General features: G+C 38.8%; 1 protein-coding gene and 1 long non-coding RNA gene across 6 annotated transcripts in view; one reads left to right on the forward strand and one right to left on the reverse strand.

Annotated features, from left to right (window-relative positions):
• Positions 1–1,980: 1,980 nt before the first annotated feature.
• Positions 1,981–22,235, reverse strand: part of SSBP2 (single stranded DNA binding protein 2) — a 130,078-nt gene continuing 109,823 nt past the window's right edge. For 4 of the 5 annotated variants that reach the window (XM_032676735.1, XM_032676733.1, XM_032676736.1 and 1 more), the window contains 5 exons: positions 20,832–20,902; positions 20,029–20,107; positions 18,796–18,824; positions 16,126–16,224; positions 1,981–13,836 (listed from right to left, as the gene is read on the reverse strand). In XM_032676735.1, the coding sequence (XP_032532626.1) occupies positions 13,807–13,836; positions 16,126–16,224; positions 18,796–18,824; positions 20,029–20,107; positions 20,832–20,902 (308 nt within the window). In that variant the 3' untranslated portion in view covers positions 1,981–13,806. The remainder of the gene's footprint in view (positions 13,837–16,125; positions 16,225–18,795; positions 18,825–20,028; positions 20,108–20,831; positions 20,903–22,235) is intronic. The other variant, XR_004354771.1, reaches the window with a different exon arrangement.
• On the forward strand, positions 9,818–21,976 carry LOC116781131. Its single transcript, XR_004354772.1, has 4 exons — positions 9,818–9,912; positions 12,445–12,590; positions 16,753–16,802; positions 19,911–21,976. It is a non-coding gene; the product is annotated as an uncharacterized LOC116781131 (long non-coding RNA).

The raw sequence follows: 22,235 nt of genomic DNA on the forward strand, positions 1-22,235 counted from the left end.
TGTTAAAATACCACCTGAGTAAGAGCAGAGCCATCGCTTTTGGACCAGTCAGGAGGGTCAACGTTTTACTACTGGCATGGATACAGTGCTATTGCTACTGAGGGCTCAACCACTTTGGGGATGCTCTGGGCTTGTCACCAGCTGTCCCTGGAGCTGATGTGTTACTTTAATGTAGCAGAAGGTGTAAACTGTAAATGGTTTTCAGGAAAGACTGCAGGGCTTATATTTGACTCCGTGCTCCTGCATGGTTTTAATACAGCAGCAAGGCTTTGCTTTCTGTAGCCTTTCCTTACAGCCTGTTCCAATGAAAGGCTTCCCATGTTTCTTAAAAACATATATAAATGAGTTTATATCATGAATGCTTGTTCATTTAAACATTGTTAAAGATCCAGCTTTAACAATGTCAGCTTTAACCTTAGCAGCCAGGAAAATCTGAGTTTTAACCAATCAAGACAGTGTTTCTCAGTGCAGTAGGGATTTTCTTCCCACACTGTTACTATCACTGCACAGCTATTGCAAGCGTGTGTGTCGCATACTCTTTTAGCAAGCAACAGGATGGCTGTACCATCACACTAGTTGCATTCCAGAGGATCCTGGCTGTGAAAATCAGCATGCTGTGCTATTCTCTACCTTTTTTTTTATTCTGTTGCTTCAGAAAAAGAAAAGTTTGTATGCGTATCTCTTTCCTTTGGCTTCTGTGAAGGGAAGAAACAGTCTTTGTTGACAGTGGCAGTGGCACACCTCATTCTCACTACCTGAACAAGTTTTGTGAAAGGTTTGCAGCCAGTGTTTTCTCCTTCCTCATCTGCTCAGTCCAGATGACAAAGACTCAAGTTATCAGCTTCTCACACCATGGATCCTGGGTGCCAGATGGAAGAGTCTGTAAACAGAACTAAACTTTTTCCTATTTTAAAAACCCATTAACTTGTGTTTCACCTATCTGGGCCAGTAATTTTTAAATTTGTTTCCAGGTTTACCTTGTCACGCTCAGGTGTTCTCTAAGATAATGCTCATTTTTTGTTCTTCCACAGCGGGCTTTCACCTCCATTTCACACTGACCTGGTGATCAGGTGTTTGACCCGGTATAGATCTGTTCTCTGCTGTGAGATGAGGAGCTACAGAGCCTCTAGAATCTCATATAGGTAAAGTAAAATCTAAATCTGCTCACATTTATAACCTTCTGGAGTGTGTGGAGGAGCTGATGCTTGGGTGAGGAGTTTTAGAGAAACACAAAAGGTAACTTGTTTCTGTTAGAGCAAGGGAAAGCTGATATTTGAAAAACTTTCCCAAATGAGCCTCTGCTTTCCTAAGCTGCATTTCTTTTGCGCTCCAGCTAAAGGAGCAAGAAGGTAAAGGAGTGTAACTGACTGCAAAGCAACCACTGAAGCTTTTTACACAGTCTCCACTGGAGTAATGGAGTATTTTACAGCTTTTGGTGCACTTGTGCTCAGAAGATAACCTGCAAAGTCAATATTGTTCTCCTTTCACAGCTGAAAAATTAACAGAAATTAAGTTACTGACCCCAGTTCACAGAGCGGATTTGTGTTTTTCAGTGTTTTCCCAGTTGAAAAAGTACCTTTTGTGGCACAGTTACAACAGCACCTGTGGCAATACTAACAGGTGAAGGTAGATGGCCCTAAGGCAACCTCTAGGAAGCATCTTTGTGCACCTTTTCCTGTTAATAAAAGATTAGCTCAGTATGAGATGTGAATAAATCTTCTGCAAAGCCATGAGACCTAGTAAGAAGTGCTCCAAAATGCATCCTTTTGTTAACATTTTAAATACAGATGTCAGTTACTGCAATCAATCAACTGCAACATACAGCTGTGCATCTCTGTAGACTGCATATTTCTATATTCTTGAAACAAATATGTAACTGCCTGAAGTTACAAATGTTTTATGTATGCTTCTTTCATAACCCTAGTTATTAATAGAAAAAAGGTAAGGTTTTTTTGACACAGTTTGTGAAAATACGACTACTTCTTGTAAAATGAAACTTTATTCTAAAATGTATCCAAAATTGCAAGACACAAGCACCATTAAACAGATAAATAGACATATATTTATGTACAGAGAGCATCAAAACACAAAACAATTGTTAATATAATTCTTATACCATTTTAATGAGTATCCATCAATAAAACTTTACAATTTAAAGGAGACTTTTCAGTTGCAAAACAGTTGTAAAATCATATGTATAAATTATGTTTACTACAATTCCAATAACAGAGGCAAAGTAAAATACAAAAATAATAATCAATACTGCAAATTCAAATACAAACCCCAAAAGTAACGCTGCACAGGTACGTATGTACACTGGATGAAGTCATGCAGCCAGGCAGTGCAACAAATTAACTGCTGAGTTTAACTTATCACAAAATGGAACCACCATGTCGGCAAACAGAAGAAAATATACTTTTGTAATAAATCATAGTGCATTTTGAAGTTAGACTTTATAAAATGATTGTTGAGTGATATACTTCTAATATTCCCCATGTGATCTGAGATCCCCCCAACTCCTTTTTCACAAAATAAAATACAAATGACAAAAGCTAAAAACCCCACTGTAGAACAGAGTCTGATGTACTGGTACCATCTTCAATTTTTTTTTTTTTTTTTTTTAATTCTCGGTATCAGACTTGTTTGCAAGTGTCCATGTCCACAGGGACACAGATTATTCCTTGCTACCAGAAGTAAATCTTTCACGCTCCAATGCTATCTCCATAAACTGCACCTCACACAATGCCTGGACTGCACTGGTTTGAGGAAACACAGCTGAGCCTTGGAAAAAGAACCCTTAAATCCCTAGGAAGTACAGAGAGAGAGTAAATGAATGATAGAGACACCTCATTATTCCTGAAGCTCCTACCCCTAATTGCTTTAATTACATAAATAGAGATTAACATAAGAGGCTTTTATGGCTTGGGTGAAATTTCTGCTAATTTGCTGGGCGAGTGCGAAGCCCGAGTGTCCCCACAGGGCTTTGCCTTTCACAGTGCAGAGGGCTACAGACTCTTGCGTTGGTTAAAGAAAGCCTCAGGTAAATCTATAGAAAAATACCTCTGCAGTGAAAATGTGTTAAAGGAACAAAAAATCCAAAAAACCTCTGGAAAACCATGACTTCTTGAGTAGCTGCAGTACTAAGACAAGGCTGTCACCTTTCAGGTCTGTGTTGGTTGGTGTAGCATAAACACGCAGGTAAAACTGGTTAAGTGTCAAAGTTAGATGAGAGAAAATTACACAGTCTGACACCTTTTTTTTCCATTAAAATCTTAAGTGATAAGCACACTCAGTGTTTTCACTAGGAATTTACAGCTAAAATGCTACATTTCTTTGCCGAAAAGACATTTACAGCAGCCTGTAAACTACTTAGGAGTTGCTCCCTGCATCCTTTGTGCAGCCAAAACCCCCTTCTGAGCCATCACTAACTTCCAAGACAACAGGAGTTTTGAGCTAAAAAGGGATGCAGAAGAACACCTGTATTGGGTAAATAATGTAGCAATTTTATACAGCAGCACTTCTGAATTTCCAACATGCAAGCACATGTAGAGAGAAGCTAAGAGACAGCATGCACTGCAGTGTTATGTCATTGTGCTTACGTCTGCTGAGGGCACTATGGCATTTTCACCCAGAAAAACATAAATGTTAGCCCCAGAAGACTAAAATAGTCAGTATTAATGAAGCCATCAGCTACTGTTGTAGTAAAGAACACCCCAAAAGAGGGAAGTTTGTCTGCTTGTAGCGTATAGATACTGAAGCTGAAGAGAATTACAAAGGCACAATACAAGCCTATATGTCTTGTAAATTATATATATTCATATATTTCTGCTCATACCACCTCAAGATACTGAACGGTACAATAATAATTGAAGGTATAAATGTTATTGACAGTGAAGCACTACAAATAAATGATTTCTGGAGAAGACAGCTTGTTACTTGCTACATTTTTACCCTTCCTGGGTGGTGAGCTCCTTCACCTTCCCTCCACTGGCTGACAACACCCATCAAGATATTCAACAGCATGATGATCCAGTGAAAAAACTGGAACAGTGTCAGATGACAGACAGAATGGCCTTACGTATCTGAAAAGCTGTCAATGAGTGGCTGCCACAACCATCTTTCCCACTGTTTTACCTTTGGCTCAGAATGCACAGAGAAACCAGGAACAGCAACTGGAAATTCATACCCATTTTTACATAGAGCTGAGGCTGAGATAATCCATGAAGGTAACATTTGGTTAACTTCAGCACTCAAAACACTGAACAGCAGGCAGGGATTGTACCAGCACATCCTAAAACACAACTCTCGGTTTTTCTATTCATAGCAACACAAGATGTGTATCATTTCCAGCACTGAGTGATTCACAACTTAGGAAATAAAGTGAATGGATCAATAGTGCTCCTGTTAAACTCATAAAAAATGACACCCAATTTTGTGGGATGGAGCTACATGGCAACTGTGGAGGCGGCTGCTGTCCCAGCTCAGCTGTGAGGACATGGACAGTCCATGAAGGTAAAAGCTGCAAGCTACAACATTTGTGTTTTTAAACTTCACCTGTTCCTAAGCTCACAATAAGAACTCATACAACTGCTGTCAGGATTTTGTACCAGCAGCGAGTGAAGGAAGGTATCAAAGTGAACAGAACGAGATGGGTATGGTGCAGGCCTGAGGTGGAACCTGCTGTAAACAGGCTTTGCCAACCCACCGTAAAGCTGCCTGCAGAGACCTGCTCTGTTTGGCACGGGATATTCCCTCATCTCCAAACCAGCACATGAAATCGCAATACATTTATCACACTTTTACAGAAAGAAAACAAATCGACATAAACTGCCATTGCTACATGTATTCTCTCAATCCTCAATCACAACCTCCTAGATTTATTCCTTAATGCTCTCAGGAAAGGAATCTTTAGCCACACCCGGAAAGTATGAACATTAATACCTTAGTTCCAAGCTCACAGGTGAATTTAAAAGCTGCATACGCTATTGCTGGTGTTGATTGATCTATGCAATGGTTTCTTCATGTGTTGCTTACAATAAATGAATCGGTGCAGGCAACGAGGGAGCCCACTTAACAAATAAAGGTGAGCATTTCTAGACAGGTGTAAACCTTCCAACAAGTTAATTAAAGTTACACCTGTTCATAAAACCTGAAGTAAAAATAAAAGAGCAACTATGGGGCAGAAATCTAATGTTTGAGATTGAATTCAGAAACTCATCTGTAAGCCACTCAGATTCAGGTTCAAAGAACCTGCACTGTTCTTGTCCTTACCAAGCTCAAATAAATAAACTTTTGTGCAGAGGTATCTAAGCCAGTTGTAAACTCATGGATTCATCCCACCTAATTCCAGCTGTTTATCAGTGGCGGGGGCAGCTGATGCCATCATGCAATCTTCCAGAGGCATCTCCTCTCCTGTCCCTCCTCTGACTTACACAGGAGACCCAGGATGGTAATTTTTAGCCAGCTGAGATTATGGCAGGATGAATCAGGCCACAGTGTGGAGCGGAAACAAGTCTGATGTGGTGGCACAGTATCACCATGACAAACTGTCACAGTCCTGCCTGAGGCTCCAATGCAGACACGCTCTGGGTCAGTGACCCACACTATCCGTGTCTTTACAGTTCCCAGTCTGGCAAGGAACTTTTCACAGATAAAAACCAGTGAGGCTTGACTTCATGATGATCCCCCAAAGCCAGATCCGAGGCCATGTGGGATGGGATTGCTGTCAGGCAGCATCCACACAGGCTGCTGACTTCCCAAACCCATCCCACAGGCTACTCTGAAAATACAGACAAGGTCTGGAGGAGTTTGTAGCTGGAGTGGTTACTCATCCTAACACAACACACACACATGTTCACGTATTTATGATGCTGTGGGAAGTTTGTATCTCCACGCCTCAGCTACGGCATGGATTGGCTCTTTGCGGTAGCTGTCGGTAATGAAGATGAAGTACACACTGAGGAGAAATACAGAGGTTCTGTAACACACAACATTTGTGAGATCCCCAATATTATCAATATTAATGCTTAAGGTCAGAGGCAGTATCGAGTTTTGCATGCACTTTCTACATTAATATTTATATTGACAAGTTTAATTCTTGCTGGTTTGCAAAATTACTGAGGTTTCCATTACTTCCAGAGACTGGAACATTGAACATTTGTTTCATTTATGATGTTGAAAGTCATTCTTTGTCTAAAATACACCTACAAATACTTGGGATTATGGGATTGGGATTGCCCTGTTGTTCTCTGTAAAGGGCTGAAGTAACTGTAGAAATATTTTTTGATCTTAGAAATATAGGGAGTTTATCTACATATTGGACTGTAAGTGTGAGAAACATTTATTGCAAGTTCTCCAAGTCTTACATGAAGTGGTGAAGGTGCAAAGTCATTAAGACTGCCTTGATTCAAGAGATTAACCTAGTCATTTAAGCTATCAATAAAAACATTTAAAATAATCCAAGTAAGAATCCCCTTCAACTTTCCAAGCTTTTCCACCTTTCCCATCATTGCCTTTCAGACTAGACAGGACTTGAATTTCTGATGTCAGAAACCAGCAAAGAATACACAGACATTTTCAGGTCTTTGCTGTACATCATAAAATACTATAAAAAAGAATCCATAGTCCAAGAATTCAGGTTATTTTTCTCTCTCAACAGACAGAGAGTTAAATTCTCCTTAAAATACCACCTCAGGTGGAGCCTGTGGTGGGTGGGGAGGAGGACACAATAGGGAGGACAGCACCGCACCTCCTGCATACCCTTAAAGATGGGTTTCAGTCTTGGCACTGATGCAGTTTTTGGGAAAAAACAAAGACACTAGCTCACACGTCTTTGTAAGGCAGCAGCCTGCCCAGGCGCTGTACCTGGGGCACCCCTTTGCCAGGGGACACCTGCCCAGGTGTGACACCTCCCAGGTGTGCAGGCAGCCGCAGCTGGGACGCCACAGAACCTGCTGACCTGCAGCTGCCTGCTAAAATCCAACCACCAGCTCTCAAGAAAGGGTACGAACTGGGTTGGATTCTCTTACACTACATTTAATATTCCTGTAAATGGCTTATAGATCTGCTGTCTGAAATAAATTCTGAAACCATTACACATGCTTAACAGAGCTTCAACTCTATGTGGACAGTGAGTCTAGAGGACAGAACAAGGACTGTTGTATATAATACACATGGCTGTACAATCAAACGCCACCTCTTGCTTCAAAACAAGAATTTACAGCAGTAAGCAGTGGTGACAAGATTTCTTACACAAAACCTACAGGAATTTACAGAATATGCACTGATCACCTAGGTTATAATACCAGCAGTAGACTACACAGAGTATCTTGTGCAATAGTTTACTAATGCTTTAAGTAATTCACATAAATATGCTAACCCACCAGCTACCAAATCTTCCTCCTCTTCCCAACAGAACCAGATGTATGTACAGAAGTTCAGGAAAAAAAAAGGTGGGTTTTTTTGGTAGCTTTAGACAAACATGCACAAAATAGATGCACTGCACGGGGATACTTGCCACAAAAAGAAAGCCTTGAAAACTGGTCTCCAAACATAGCATTGATTCACACTTCTCAAACAGCCACAACAAGGCTAAAAATGTTTATTGTTTGGATGCTTTTTGTCCTGAAAAAAGAATAATAAAAAAATTTACTTGATTCTTAACTAACAGAAAGCTCCAGCTTTACTCAAGCCACTATTTCATGTCTATAATTCCAGCTCTAGTTTAGGAACTTGTGTTCTCTTCCTTATCTATTAATGTAAATTCAAATCAAATCAAAACTACAAGTTAATCAGAAAAATTAAAATAGACTTGAAAAATGGAAATGAAAAATAGCTTATAACTGCTTTTGAATGTTATGTTTATTGACAACAATTTAGCAATGCTGCTTTGCTTTCCCTCTAAGTTGTTGGATGTGCTCTGTGCTCCTGTTAGAGATGGCTTTAGTGTATTTCTACCTTAATTAAATACATCCTGTATTTGGGATTTTATTTCCTCTAATCTGCAAGACAAGAATCAGTTTTTATTTCAAGCTATCTTATGACATTGTTAGGAGCCATCTCACCTAATTTGGGAGTCTGTGGGATGCTAGCATTCCTGATCTGGAGCAGTGAGAGCTGTCAGGATGCTGCACTGCCACTCCTTATCTGTTCTTATGCTCAAAAGTCTCTATAATGAAATAAACTCTCTACAGCAGGGCTGTAGTTACAGATGTGAACAACTTTCTGCAGGGTTTATTGGGCAAAATGCTCTTATTTTTGTGCAAAGATCTGGCACAATACATTTAACAGGAAAATCCAAATGAGAGAGGATAAAACATGAAGATTAAACAAGAGGAAAAAAAGCCTAAAACATCCAGTTCACCCAGTTGACAGTTTGACTCCTCAAGGATCAGAGCAGTTGTTCCACAGCCAGTGATTTTTCCCATCAAAAGCAATTACTGATGATTTCAGTATCTCTGTAACAGCCCAAACTCCTAAATTGTACAATCTATTTCCTAGCACACTCAGGGTACTGAGAAAACACATCACCTTTCCGAATCCCCATGTTTTGAGCTGTTTTCGTATGAAAACTGTTGCTAAAAACTGCCAGGATTTTCTCTTAGCAAAACGAAGCTTCTTGTCTCAGCAATGTAAAATCTTAAAGGATCCCCAGAACCTACTGGCAAGAAGAGTTGTCCAAGTTCTCAAGAGAACAGCGAGGTAGCGAACAAATACCTTATTTCTGTTGGATTATCCCCGGGTCCTGAACCCCCTGACCCTGGGAACAAGCTTGCTCGACCACTCGGTCAGCTCTCCTGAGACCACAGAACCCTGGACCTCCCATGAGACACACTGAAAGCACAGGACAGACAAATTAAATCACTGCTTGTGAATCAGGCTCATACAAAGCCACACAAATCAGATATCAAGAGATATGCTTTTGGGGATGTGGCATGAGCTTTCAACACCAAGTCCACCTGTACTACTTACAACTAGGCAGCAAATGTGGTTTTGATCTGATTTCTCCCAAAACCCACATCTTTCAGCAAACATTTATGACACTGAATTCAAACAAATATGAAAAAAAAAATCAAACCAAAGCAAAACAAAAACCCAAAAAGTGATTTTTTTTCTCTCTCAATTTCTTCTTCACACAAAAATTAAATAGTGGCTAGAAACTGACCACTTCAAATTATAACCGAAAACTGCGTTTTTATTAAATGTGAAAACATGTACCCAAGAAAACCTTTATACATTTTTATGGCAAGTTTTCCCATTACATGAGAGGCTTTCTTACACACTTCAAGCTTAAATGAAGAACAGCGACCAAACAGAAGTTTGGACTAAAACCGCAAAGCTGTTGGCTGTGTTGGGGTAACTATGGCTGCACGATTTAAAACAAGGTGGAAGGACAAATTCACAAAAATAGTCAATGTAGTAGTGAACAAGGCTCTAACAAAGTAAGAAACAGAAGAAAGCCAAATCTGCTCCACATGTCAGTACTATTGATGCATAAATGCTCCTGCACTGGTGATAACTTTAAAATGATGTCTGCTTAGGAAAGACCATCCATGCTCAAAAGCACAGTTTTAGCATATCACAGTCCTACTTTCCTAATTTCCTGAAGGAAATTTCCTGTATTCTTAAATCTGTTTAAAATCAACAATGTGCAGGCTTAATTTCAAACCAAGGCCAACTCATTGGAAGGACCAGAGTTTTAATGTGCTGAATAAGATGATCCATTTTTATCTCTAAATTTGGTAATTTGTTCCCAATATATAGACAATATGCAAGCATGTGCTCGAAGCGGTATTTTAAATACTTTTTTCTTATTTTTCAGGTTGAAACATCATTTCAGTAATTTCAATGGACCCTCTGTATTTTGTTCTAAGTACTCAGTTTACACATCTACCAAATAATGTCACACCTCAGGTTAAGTTACAAATTTGACCCAGATCAGGGTGAAGTCCTACCCAAAAAATGACCTTATGTGAGTGGTTTCATCCAAGTTTCAGCAGGAGAACTGGCACAAGCAGTAGCCTGTAGGACTGTGCCAATAATAACTAGAAAGTAGAGAGAGCTGCATAGAGTAAAATCTAAATCTAAGTCATCTGTCTTTTAATTTTTATAGTTGTTTTGGATCATTAAATCCTGAATTAGATCCTTAGTGTGAGATGTCACTATTGAAATAATTTTGGGGGGTTTATTTGAGAACTGTACTTTGTCAGGATTCCCATCCTTAAGGTCCAAGCACAACAGGAGCCACAGTTATATCATCACTTACAGTGAATTAAAGAAAAGTAAATTTACCTGTACTTTTTACATCATTAAGCTATATTTTACGTTATTGAAATGCGAATGTGTAGGGTCAAATATTGAAGAATCCAATCCATATTTAGCCATCATAACAACAGATCAGGGCTGACCAGGAACAGGAGGAAACACTCAAAAATAATTAACTGATACGAGAAATAGAAATTAGGTGCAACATGTATCAGCTGAAAAGTCATTTTGACTGGTAAGGGGGGAAAAAAAGAATAAAAAGTTCAGCACTGAACTTAGTAGGGCTCTGCAACCAAATAAGAAATGGCACTTTTTTTGGAGTGCAACTGCAGGTCTTCCTCTTGCTCAGGCGATTAATAACTCAATGCATACATGCAAATACCTGGGTATTTTGTTGATCCACATGTCAGGCCATGTGCTTTACCTGTGATTCAGACAGCTTCTTCCTTGCCCCAAGCCCTGTTCTTGCCTGTACGAGACTCAGACATGGTGATAAAATCTGGGTGACGTGCAGATAAATCTGGGTAAGAATACTCATTTGTATAGCTTTATGCAGCACGTTAAGTACTGGTTTCACTGTGAAGTTCACAAGTGAATTCCAATTTCAGCTGATTTCTACAAGGCCAGAATACTTGCCAGAGTTCTCACAGTATGAAAGATGTCCTACTCCCTATTTTTGCTACTCTAAGATTTAATCACTTCTGTTTTTAAAAAGACTTATTTTAAACTTGTCTGAAAGACCCATTTAAAGATTCACCATTATCTATTTCTACATTAAAGAGCAAAATCTATCTAAAAGCTCAGAGGAAAAAAGCTATCCTGCACCACTTAAAATAAAACTGCTCCCAGAGTTGGACAAGTTCTGACATTATCAACAATGCTGTTGCATAAGGACAAACAGCAGTTACACTGCTCCTGATATCTGGAGCATAAGAAACAAAAACTCAGTGCTTGGGAATAGTCTTTCTTTCCACACTGATACTCAAGGTACGATGAAAATCCTACAAGGATTTGTAAGCAAAAGAAAGAAAAATGAACAAGCAAAAAGCCCAGTGCATATTAAAAAAAAAAAATCAGCTGCTGTCGGTGGGGCTATGTGGGTATGAGAAATGTTGGACACACCAAGTAAATCAGGTGCCTGAAAGGACGTTTTACTCATGTATTAAAATGAGGATAACATATTTTGATAGCAATATCCAGTATATGTTGGTGATTCCATATAAGGGGCTTCCTTGACAGCTTTGGTGGCCAGACTTCTATCCTGCAAAAATGCCCAACAGGACACTTACCTGGGGTGTGAACGGGGTTTGACACCTGATTCACAGCCCCCATCTACCTCAGTCCAGGAGCCAGTGACATCACCTGACTGGAACTGGGCAGAAAAGAGTCCCCAGGTCCTTCCTGGAAGGCTACCATAGATAATACAGGTGTCAACACAGGCTGCAAGGACACCTGGACTCTGGGAACACACCAGTGGTGTGAGTGACAACAGCAAAGGGTCTGAGGAAATTAACACCTGATTTTGTGTTTGTAACTCAAGTCAATAGTGTCTCCATCTTTGGAGACAGCAACAAAGTGTTATCCAAAGAGAAACAGATGAATGTGACCTTCATAATCACTGGGAATACAGTCTACAAAACCATATAATGACTATATAGTTGATGTTTACAACTAATCAAAGTAGTTCTTATTACTAAAAGGTAATGCTACCAAAATCTTTGATACTTTAACATAATTTTAAGCCTCTGAGCATGAATAGCCCTAACAAGAGAGTGAAGCGTTAAATCTTTTTTATTTCCATATATGATATACACATATAATACATGGAAATAAAAATTAGTTAGGAGATTGTAGTATTCCTTACACATCCCAGTACGTGCAGCTGCCATCACAACAAGCCCATCCCATATGCTCCTTTATCACAACTCATGAAAAAAAATCCCCTTGCACATGGACATACCACACCCCAGAACTGCTCCTTCTCTCTAAGTGGCTCTTCTATCTGTAAGTCCAAGGAGGGAAATCTGCTTTTTGTCTGTGGCCTGAATTTCTGCTGAGCCACTTTGTGCCCACATTGCTGATCATCAGCCTGTTGATCACTACAAACTGAAAACCTCTGTTTTCTTGGGGGAGATGTGAATCACTAGGAACTAAATAAGTGTACCATAATCTTGGTTTCAGAGCTCTGCCTCAGGAGATATGGGACGGCTTCCAGAAGCATTCTTTTAGGACCTCTTCTCCCTTCTGTTCTCAGCTTTTACACCTAACAGGTTGTTCCACTCTTAAAATAGCCCAGAGCTTTGTTCCTCTTCTGTTCATGGCAAAAGGTAAGACCTTTTGTACTGCAACATTTTGGCTCAAAAAAGGCTGCTGATTGGAAAGTTTGGGGGGAATTAATTCTGGCAGACATGGTAGAAAACACACACCCAAGCAGCAGCATGGTGACCTGATTCACAGAATGGGCTTGTGAAACACTGTTTATAATTAGGACCATGAACTGTTACTATGCATTTGAGAATCACTGAAAATGGGAAACATAACTGTAAGTTGTTAGAAAGGGTTTTGGTGATAAGGACTCTACTGTATTTCCACTAACTACCACCCCTACAGAAGACCATTCTAAATAGAAAACTCATTTCCAAGGGCAGGGGAAGCCCTGTTCTTTATTGCTAGATTCTAAAGCAATTGGAGCTCACTTACAGTAACCTTATAGTACTCTATATAAACTGAGAAGCTTGTATCAAATTCAGGCTTCCATTTAAAATAGATATTGCAGATATTAGGCTTCAATTAAAGAAGAAAAATAACCTTCAGTGCTTCTTTTCTTTTTAAAGGCAAAGTATTAAAAAAAATCCCCAAACTATGTGAAAGTTATTAAATTTCTCAAAAAAATTAAGATGAGCTTTCTTCTATTTCTTGAGACACTACAATTTGTGATTCACAGGGTAGCTGGTATCAAACACAAGTTAATGAAAGCTCTTATAAGCAATTTTATTCCTATCCATAATGGCAGACATTAACAAAATCAAAAGAATTTATCATTTAAGTTCAACTTAAAAAATAACTTATAAAGCAGTGATATATGCAATGTAGAACAGTTCAAGAGGGGACAGGGAAAGCAAATTTTAATAATTAAAATGTAAACGTGAAAAAAAAAATGGAATAGAAGTCCCTACTTCTCATTTCTACTTAAGATGTGATGTGATACTATTTTACAATGTCCTGTGGGTGTCTGGATGTGTGTGTGTGTTTCTGTGTCACACACACACACAACATTGACCCACACATGTCACACACAGACAGTCTTGCAGTTCCACCTCGGACAGGTCTGTCACAGCACTCTTTACAGTTGTCTCAAGCATGGGACCCACTTCCTTGACAAAATGGGGGAGATGGTAGGAAAAGAAAAACAAACCAGGTGGGTCTGATTGTGTCTGAGATCCTTTAGTTAAACTGTACACTGGGACGAGCAATTTTCTTCTGCAGTAGCTCTCTGGAGAGGGCCAACTCACTGTGGTCTTCGTGGTGACACTGGTGAGCGGGTCACACACTCATTGTCATGCTAGGGGAGTACTGCAAAGAGAGCAATCCACATTTTAACAATCTCTTCTCCCCCACCCCAGGGAACCAAAACCATGTCTGTGCCACAGCAATGGGTTCAGAGGTCAACACACTCCTTGAGCTTCCTCCTCAATTTGTGGCTGCAGCCTTTGCTAAGGCTGTAGTTCAATTTGTGGCATCGTAACTACCGTTGTGCTTCTCTCATGTACAAATACAGCTGTTGCTGATAAAGGCAATGCCCTTGGAGGCTGTTTTGGTGTTAACTGGGTGATGCGATGAACCAAAACATCACTGCTGCTTTCCACGCCCCTTCCTGGCCCGTGTTGGCTACTGGGGGAATTTAGCTGGGCAGACTGGCTTCATTCATGGTTAGCTGAACCACAGAAATATTTTGGGGAGCTTTTTATTACCTTGTGGAAAGAAAGGTGTAAAGATATGTATGACTATGATTAAATTAGGCTTTTAGTCTGTATTATTTTGTGTTACCAGTTTCAGGAGGCAAGCTGCATCAGGGACTAGTGGTCATTCCATGCTGACTCAGGGACCAGTGGCCACTCTCTTTGGTGTGAACCAAAAATTCAATCGCGACGCAGTCACACTATTACAGTGACACAACTTAAACTGCAGCCCTCACACAAGCTACAGCTGCCCTCAGGTTAGCAGTACTTCATTAAAATAATCAACAGGACACCACAATGCCTAGAAAACCTGCACATCTACACACCTAATTTGTTTTTAAATTGCAAGCTATGGACTGCAAAAGCACTTAATTTGGCCTAAAATTCTCTAAGTAGAGGTAGGTGTTCAAGAAGTATCAGCATTTTGAAAACTAACAGAAAAACAGAAAGATAAATTTGCCTTTGTAAAACCAGGTATGCCATAAATATCCTGCCAAGGCTTGAGCTCCAAGCTGACCATTTCCAAGCGTCCAAGCTTATAGAAAAAGTGTTTTGAATGGGTCTTCCCTGTCATCTGAGCTACACAGAATGGACTCCAGCTCAGAAGGCTTAAAGCAAAGCACCTGCTCAAGTGGGGAAACACTTTGGACAAGGAATCAGTTGACAGTCTCAAGGTGTTTATGATTTTTAACTTGTTATTAGCCAAGCACCTTTCCCCACCCCAACCAAAACTCCTAGTGAACTGAACAGACGATCTGCCTGAGAAAGGACTTTATAATAATGCCTTTTCTGAGTAGCCAGGTGGCAAAATATGAATCAGAAAGAAGGCAGTTCCCAAGGACAACAGTGTGACCCGTGTTGGAGAGGAACCGGTACCTGGAGCAGACCAGAATGTACCTGGGATGTGTAACAGAAGCCTTGTAGGCACACAACTCAATAAAACCCTGAGAAAACTGGGTCCCTGGTTTCTCCAGGCGGGAAAACAGCATCCAGGACACCTAGAATCCAGTAAGTGTCTGAAAACAGTAATTTTCTCTGGAATACAACTGATGTCCTCTTCTTCCCGTGACCGATGTTTTGGTGACCTGGCCTGCGTGCCCTCAGCCAAACTGAGAGTCAGGGGCTGCCATGAATGGGGATCACGTTTAATGGAGGCTCTGTGGTTTTGGCAGACACTGAAACACCGGTCTTTTTGGGTTGTACAAGACAGTTTTCTCTAACACTCCAAACAACCTGAGTGTGTGCCCACCAACATCTAACTTGCAGAAACTCTTCCTTTTCACTAGTGAAAGAAGAAAACCCAAAAAAAACCCTCAAAATCTGATTCCCATGAAATTTGCCATGGAGTTCAACTGTGTTGAGATCTAACAAAACTGTTTACTCTCCGTAATTCCTGAGCTGCAGGTCACCACTTAGTAGTTAATGAAGTTACACTTCTATTTAGGGACCTAAACATGGATTTAGAAACCCAACTTCAGGCACATGAGTATGGAAATACCACAGTCTTTCTCTGTAATGTATTTTATACCACATTTTGCTGCCTCAAGCATTATTCATTAAAAAAAAAAAAAAAGAAGCATAATTTGACCCAGAATGAACGCTAGAGGGAACCTTTGTCTTTTATGGCTCTAATAGCACATTTGCAACACGGAATCTACTGATGTTCTAATCACATACTTCAGTGTAAACCCTGCTCTTTCACTGACAACTGACCTCTTAACCCAGAAAAATCATTTCTGCAGCAAACCTACACCTCCCAACTTTTGTTTTTTATTGAAATTTAGAAGCTGTTAAAAAACATGCACTACAAGCACTTGTAGTTTTTCTTTTTTTAAAACAAAAAGTCAGAAATAAAGGTTCACAAAGTAAAACAAGCCACCAGCCAATGTAATGAAATACTTACGCTCTCACTCTGGAAAGGATTTAGGAAGTTTCCACCCATCTCACTGTCATCTCTGGGAGTGCCAGGCTGGTTGCTCATGCTCATATTACTGGGAGAGTTCTGTTAAATAAGAATAAGTGTTGAAGATTCCAGTTCAATTCTCAGCCTCACCACGTGTGCTAAATGCATGTTTCACTCACTTCACCCATTCACTGTGGTGCAATGGGGTTTTCAAGGACGAAAAATCAGCCCCTGCAGGGTTCTGCATGATTCACTCACTAATTTTAGCCTGTAAAGTAATGTTTTCTTCCCTGAAGCAAGGATTGTTTACCTGTAACTCTTGTTTTCAGGTCATAGCCAGCATCCGCTTCTGCTGAAGTCAGGAAAATCTATAAAAGGCTGCAGCAGGTGTATGAGAAAGTTCTGCCACAACATTAAATCATGTGGTTAAATGCAGCCATGTCTCTGAGTGTGTGCCTTGCCATATGTGAATTATGAAACAGGTACTTAGAGGAAGACATAGGATGGATCTGGTCTGCACAGACCTCTTCAAGGGCCTGTCCCTGGAGTCTTTGCTCACCGTGGTCATAATTTACTGAAATAGTAACAACCTAAAACCTCCTGAAAATAATTTTTTTTTCCTTACAGAAGTGCACAACTACCTCTCCAACGTTCAGGAAGAGAATGGGTGAAACAAGGTAATTGTCAGAGAAATTATTCTGAGTCAACAGCTCACATATTGCACACACTACAATTAGTCAGGTGCCTTTACAAAGCTGATTTGCAGTTCCCTACCATGCCTGGGGCACAGACAATTCCCTTTCCACCCCTATTAAAGACAGGGATGCTTAGAAGACTCGTGATGGAAAAAGAGAAGTCAGAGAAAGGGAGGAGTGAAGTCATGAACTTCATGATCAAGTGCTTACATATATCATAGTTCTTCCCTTGGCTTTTTTTTAACCCAGAAAAACTTGGATGCAATATCAATATAAATACGAAATTAATTACATACATGACAATTAATAAATGAGTTTATTAAAATCAGACAATTAAGTCTGCTATTCAGTGAAGCCAGTATATAGGAAATATGATCAAGGATATAGGACATACAGATCAAAAACGTTGATATCTATTGCTTTAGCTCAACCACAGTTACTGTACCTTAGGCAGGAATTAATTCAGGGAAGCCCTGTTGCCTGTGTGATGTAGGAGGTCATATTACACAACCATGTCAGTCCCTCTAGCCTTACAATCCATGAATATAAAGTTTAAAACCCACTAAAGCCTTGTCACATTTATTTTATTAATGCTCCCACACTTTTGCTCATTCCTGGGAAATTTGGCCCTATTTTATCTTGCTCTGTGTGGCACTAAGCTTTGAAATTCTGCTACTACTAGAGCACACCAGTCCCAAAGAGTCAAATTCCTGACAAAATCCCTTTTATAGTGACTCCAGGGCTTTTCCAAGCAAAGTGTGGCCTTGATGCCTGCACAAATTCCATGGGCATTGCAATAAACACTGGTTACTGATGTTTATTTCATATGCATAATTTCAGTTAATTTATTCCCATCCTCCCCAATCTACTTCATAAAAACTTTATGCTCTGCAATTCAGCCAGTTAAATCAATATCTTCTGTAGAAAACTCTGGATTCTGTGAGCTGTACTGATACTGAGTGAATTCATTTTCTATGGACAACTCTCTACACCTGAAATTAGCAGCATTTTTCTTTCAGTTATTTGAAGAAGACATAAAGCAAATGTAATTCCTGTGGGTTATTCATTAAGGTTAACACATTATGAGACTTACAGGTAAATTTTTGTACCCAAATTTTCAGAGCTCCTGCCACTTGTACTAGCACATACTTAATGCCTCTGAGTTGAATATTGGCTTTAAAAATTATCCCATGGAAAATGAAATGCTTGGGCTTTTTTTTTTTCTTAAAAAATGCTGCAATTTGCAATAAAATACTGAAGAAAAACCACAGACATTAATTAAAAAGGTGCCGTATGGTGATTATATCACTGGAGGATTTTACTGAACCCATCACTGCATGGCCCAGCACAGCACAACTGGGGCAATGTAGTAATTTTCATCCATCACTTAACTTTCTGCAGAGCCTGAAGATGTTACAAAATATAAGAATACAGGGTCCTTGTTATTTATGACAGTTTACCAAAAAAGTTCATTAATTCCCAAGTTAATGATGATCACATATGTAGCAGTTTTATTTTTACAGAAGTGACACACACAATCACAGCATTATTTTTGTAGATGCAAAAATAATCTACAGGTTAAACTTACATCCATTTCCAACTAATGGTTGTAATAGCAAAAGAGTGCTTCTCCTGAAACTACTTCTAAAGCCAGCTTTTGGGAACTAAACCTAACGATTAGGATATTTAACCTAATGATTAGGATATTAGCACTACCTTACAGAGGTGGCAAAAGCAATCCTGCAATATCCTAAAGACACTGTCCCAAATTTACAGTTAACTGGAGTTGATTATCAGAACTGTTTCCATTTATCTTAATAATATTGAAAACTACAACATGATAAATCAGATTATGGACTGGGTACAATTATACATAATATAGATATAATAAAATAAAGATGCATAACAAAGAGCTTCATAACAGAGACAAGGGAAAATAGTTCTAAAAATTCTAAATATTTGATCAGATACTCACTTTGGAAATACTGTCCATGTCTCCTGAGCCTTAAATTAAAATAGACAATTAATCAGTTTTGAACTGAAGTTAATCCTATACTTTTTTTCATAGAAAATATATAGTGTATCAAAAATATTTTATACCATAACCAACTTGGGAAAAGTTTATAGTCAGTATAATCAATTCAATCAATTAATTTGAGGTTACATCAACTTTTGCTGTATTACACATACTGATAATAGTATCTCTTAGAAGAAACCAGATGATCCTGAAAACTAGAGTAACAGAAACCAAATGAAATTAAATATAATCAGTATGAGACTATTAATTTTTTCCCATGCTGTAGCTGTCAGGTAAAGTCAAGAATAAAGGAAATGTGACTTTAGGATGGATGTAGCAAGAAAAGCTTATTTTAGCAGCAAAAGACACCTATTTTCAGGAAATACAAATTCTGGAAGAGTACTGAATGCAAAACTAGAAGAGTATCCCAGGAAAACAACCAAAAAATGGAGCTGTGGGAGAAGACTGAAATAGCTCAGTATTTGATACAGTCAGGCAAATCAAGGCTGAGAAGGAATATGATTCCTCCTCTCTATAAAAACACCATATACATAGATGTTATCAAGAGTTATTTTCTCACAGTCCAGAGGATAATTTTTGGTGGAAATAGGGAAAGTATTTCTTTCTCATCATCAAGAGCTGTGAACAGATATCCAACAGAAGGGCTGTTGGTCAAAAAAGCTGGAGAGGTCCAAGAAAATAATTAAGCGCATGGCAGGTATATGTAAAATCCTTCCACAACTGTTTCAATTTAATTTTTCATTTTAGCTAAGAAATCAGGCTGTAGAAAGTGACAGAAAGAAGGTGTGGCTGCCTTTTACACAGGTTTTCATTGATCTGAATGCAATGTGCATCAATATTAATTAAACCAAGAATCCATTTTAGTATTGAAATAGGTAAATAGAGGCTGCAAAGTAATCTAAAATTTCACGGACATTCTTTCTTTTAAAAAAATGTAATTTTATTAGCAATAAGTGTGTACTGCTGAATTTTAATTGTTCCAAAAAAGTCTAGTGCTAAGGGAGGTGACAGCTTTTTTTTTTCTCGTCTTTAAATTTCTCCATTTGTTTCAGCTTTTCCAGTTTTCAGGAGATTTTTACACACTTTCATCCACAGAACTCCAAGAACCAGTCACAGAAAATAGCACTGCCGTTGACAATTCACCATGTTGTCAATAGTTACTGTCATTACCTAATGATCCATTCATATGATGTGAATCCATTCCACCCAGTCCACTCATCGGCCCATCTGACCCTGGTCCCAGGGGAAACTACAAAAGGAACAGACATTAAAAACTGTACAAATATTTTTTAGACAACCTAATAAAGAGAAAATATTCCTCAAGAGGAAAAATAAAAACAGTAAAGGAAAAATTCACAGTCCCAGCTCTGAATGAGAAGGGACTCTCAAGTTCCATTCAGACTTTTAAGAGAAGGTCTTCTACATGAAGACAGAAAACCATCATTGCTATTGGTCACTTTAATGATTTTTGGAGACTGTCATCTCTGTAGGCTGGTCTATAACTTAGGAATAATTTATTATTTACTTAAACACTATATGTATGACTTTCCAACCTGCTGGTGCTGACCAAACCCTACTCCCATTGACGTTACAGGGAACTTTATTACTCCCTTAAATTATTAATTTAAGTCATTAATTACCAGCTTTCAAACCCTGACTGCTCCACATTACCTTTGCAACTGGAGCAGTTTCTGTCCAATTTCATATATTAATCTTAAATTTACCTCTTCACAAAATTAAAGACATCAACATTATGACAAAAACAATCTACAATTTACTGCATAATGATTTATCAGTATTTATAGATAATTATTTTTAAGTTCCACTGGTGGTTTTTTCCCAAGGGCCCACAACTGAAGGGCCACCCATAAGAATGGAAAACTTAGCAATAATGCTACCTGATGGAAATGCAATGTTTGGATACACAAAAGGCTGCATAATTCAAAGAAACATACAGCTAAATTCATATTTACATTAGGTCTGTTGGGTCCAGGAGGTACAGCATTCATTAAAGTGTACATGTTGTCTCCAGAGTTGGTTGAATCTGTAATAAGATATTATTTTAAGCGCTAATATACACTTTTCAATAAAACTACTCACCTAATACATTTCCTGTCATTTCTGTGCCTGGATCCCTGATACACAGTGGCAAGATAATGGAAGATTTTATTCCCTTTCTACCCGTTGCTGCCACACAAGAAAAGAAAAAATTGCCATGGTCCCTCAGTAACTACCTCTGGTCTCTGGTTTTTATGCATGACTGTTAAAAGGTTTATAAATCACCAAGTATCTGTAACTATTTAATTCCATATTGCTGTTTCCTGGAGTCCTAAATTACTTCACTCATCTTCAATATTCTCTATAAAACAGGAGTTTGTTTCTGATCAATGCTTCCTGCAATTTGTTTTCCATCTGTAAGAAAAGATAAAACAACTTTTCCTTACACAGACTGTGAGCTAGTGAAGGTTTTTTACTCTCATGCCTGTCAGTCTATTTGATTTTGGGTATATCCAGCTCCTCAGTGGGACACTGTGCACCAATCTCCACTCTTGAGGGAGGCTTTGTCTTCATGGTATAGCATGGTGCAATGCTTCAACCCCCTCCCCCAAACGTTGAAAACCTAAGGAAAGTCTAAACGCATCCCTAAAGGTACAGCATGATTTAACAGAAAATATTGGCAACCCCGGAAAATAATTTTTTTCTGCAAAGAGAATAAAGAGAGCTCAGCACTCTGTACCCAGACCCTGCACAAGGCCATTCCACATCCAATGCATTTCTGTGTACACAGGGAAGTTAAATCAAGGCTTTTGTCTACAGTTTCATCTTCCTCAAATGACTCTCTAAGTGTTAATTTAAAATAAATAATTGAGTTATATACAGAGCACTATATATCACTAGAATATTCAAACATGCTGTCCAAAGAAAAGGGGGACACAAAAGGCTTTCAGCCTAAAGTAAAATCAGCATTTTAAGTTATTTTTAATATTCAGTAAGGTAGGCAAAAAGTTCTTTATCCAAGATACATCCCTGGCTCTGCCCATGTCCTGCTAGCTCATGAAAAATACACATGGTTGGGCTGTGGGAATCCTTGAATTGTTTGTCTCAGGGGAGAGAGTAAACACTTCCTAAGTGTTTTCACACTTTGGAAAATATAACTTTCAAAACATCTTTACCTTAGGTTGCTTTTTTTAAAAAAACAAAAATCTGTGGAATTGTATTTAATGAAAATAATATTATGGTGCGGTAAGTTTTTATGGTCAGTTAGGAAAGTTCCCTGCCCTCCAGTGCTGCAGTTGACAGCAAGTAGGGGAAGAAAAACCTGATGCAGAAAATATAAATCAAATAATTTATTATCTCACACTTTATTAAAAAATATA

This window comes from Chiroxiphia lanceolata, chromosome Z (genome assembly GCF_009829145.1).
Source record: "Chiroxiphia lanceolata isolate bChiLan1 chromosome Z, bChiLan1.pri, whole genome shotgun sequence".
Classification (NCBI taxonomy): domain Eukaryota; kingdom Metazoa; phylum Chordata; class Aves; order Passeriformes; family Pipridae; genus Chiroxiphia; species Chiroxiphia lanceolata.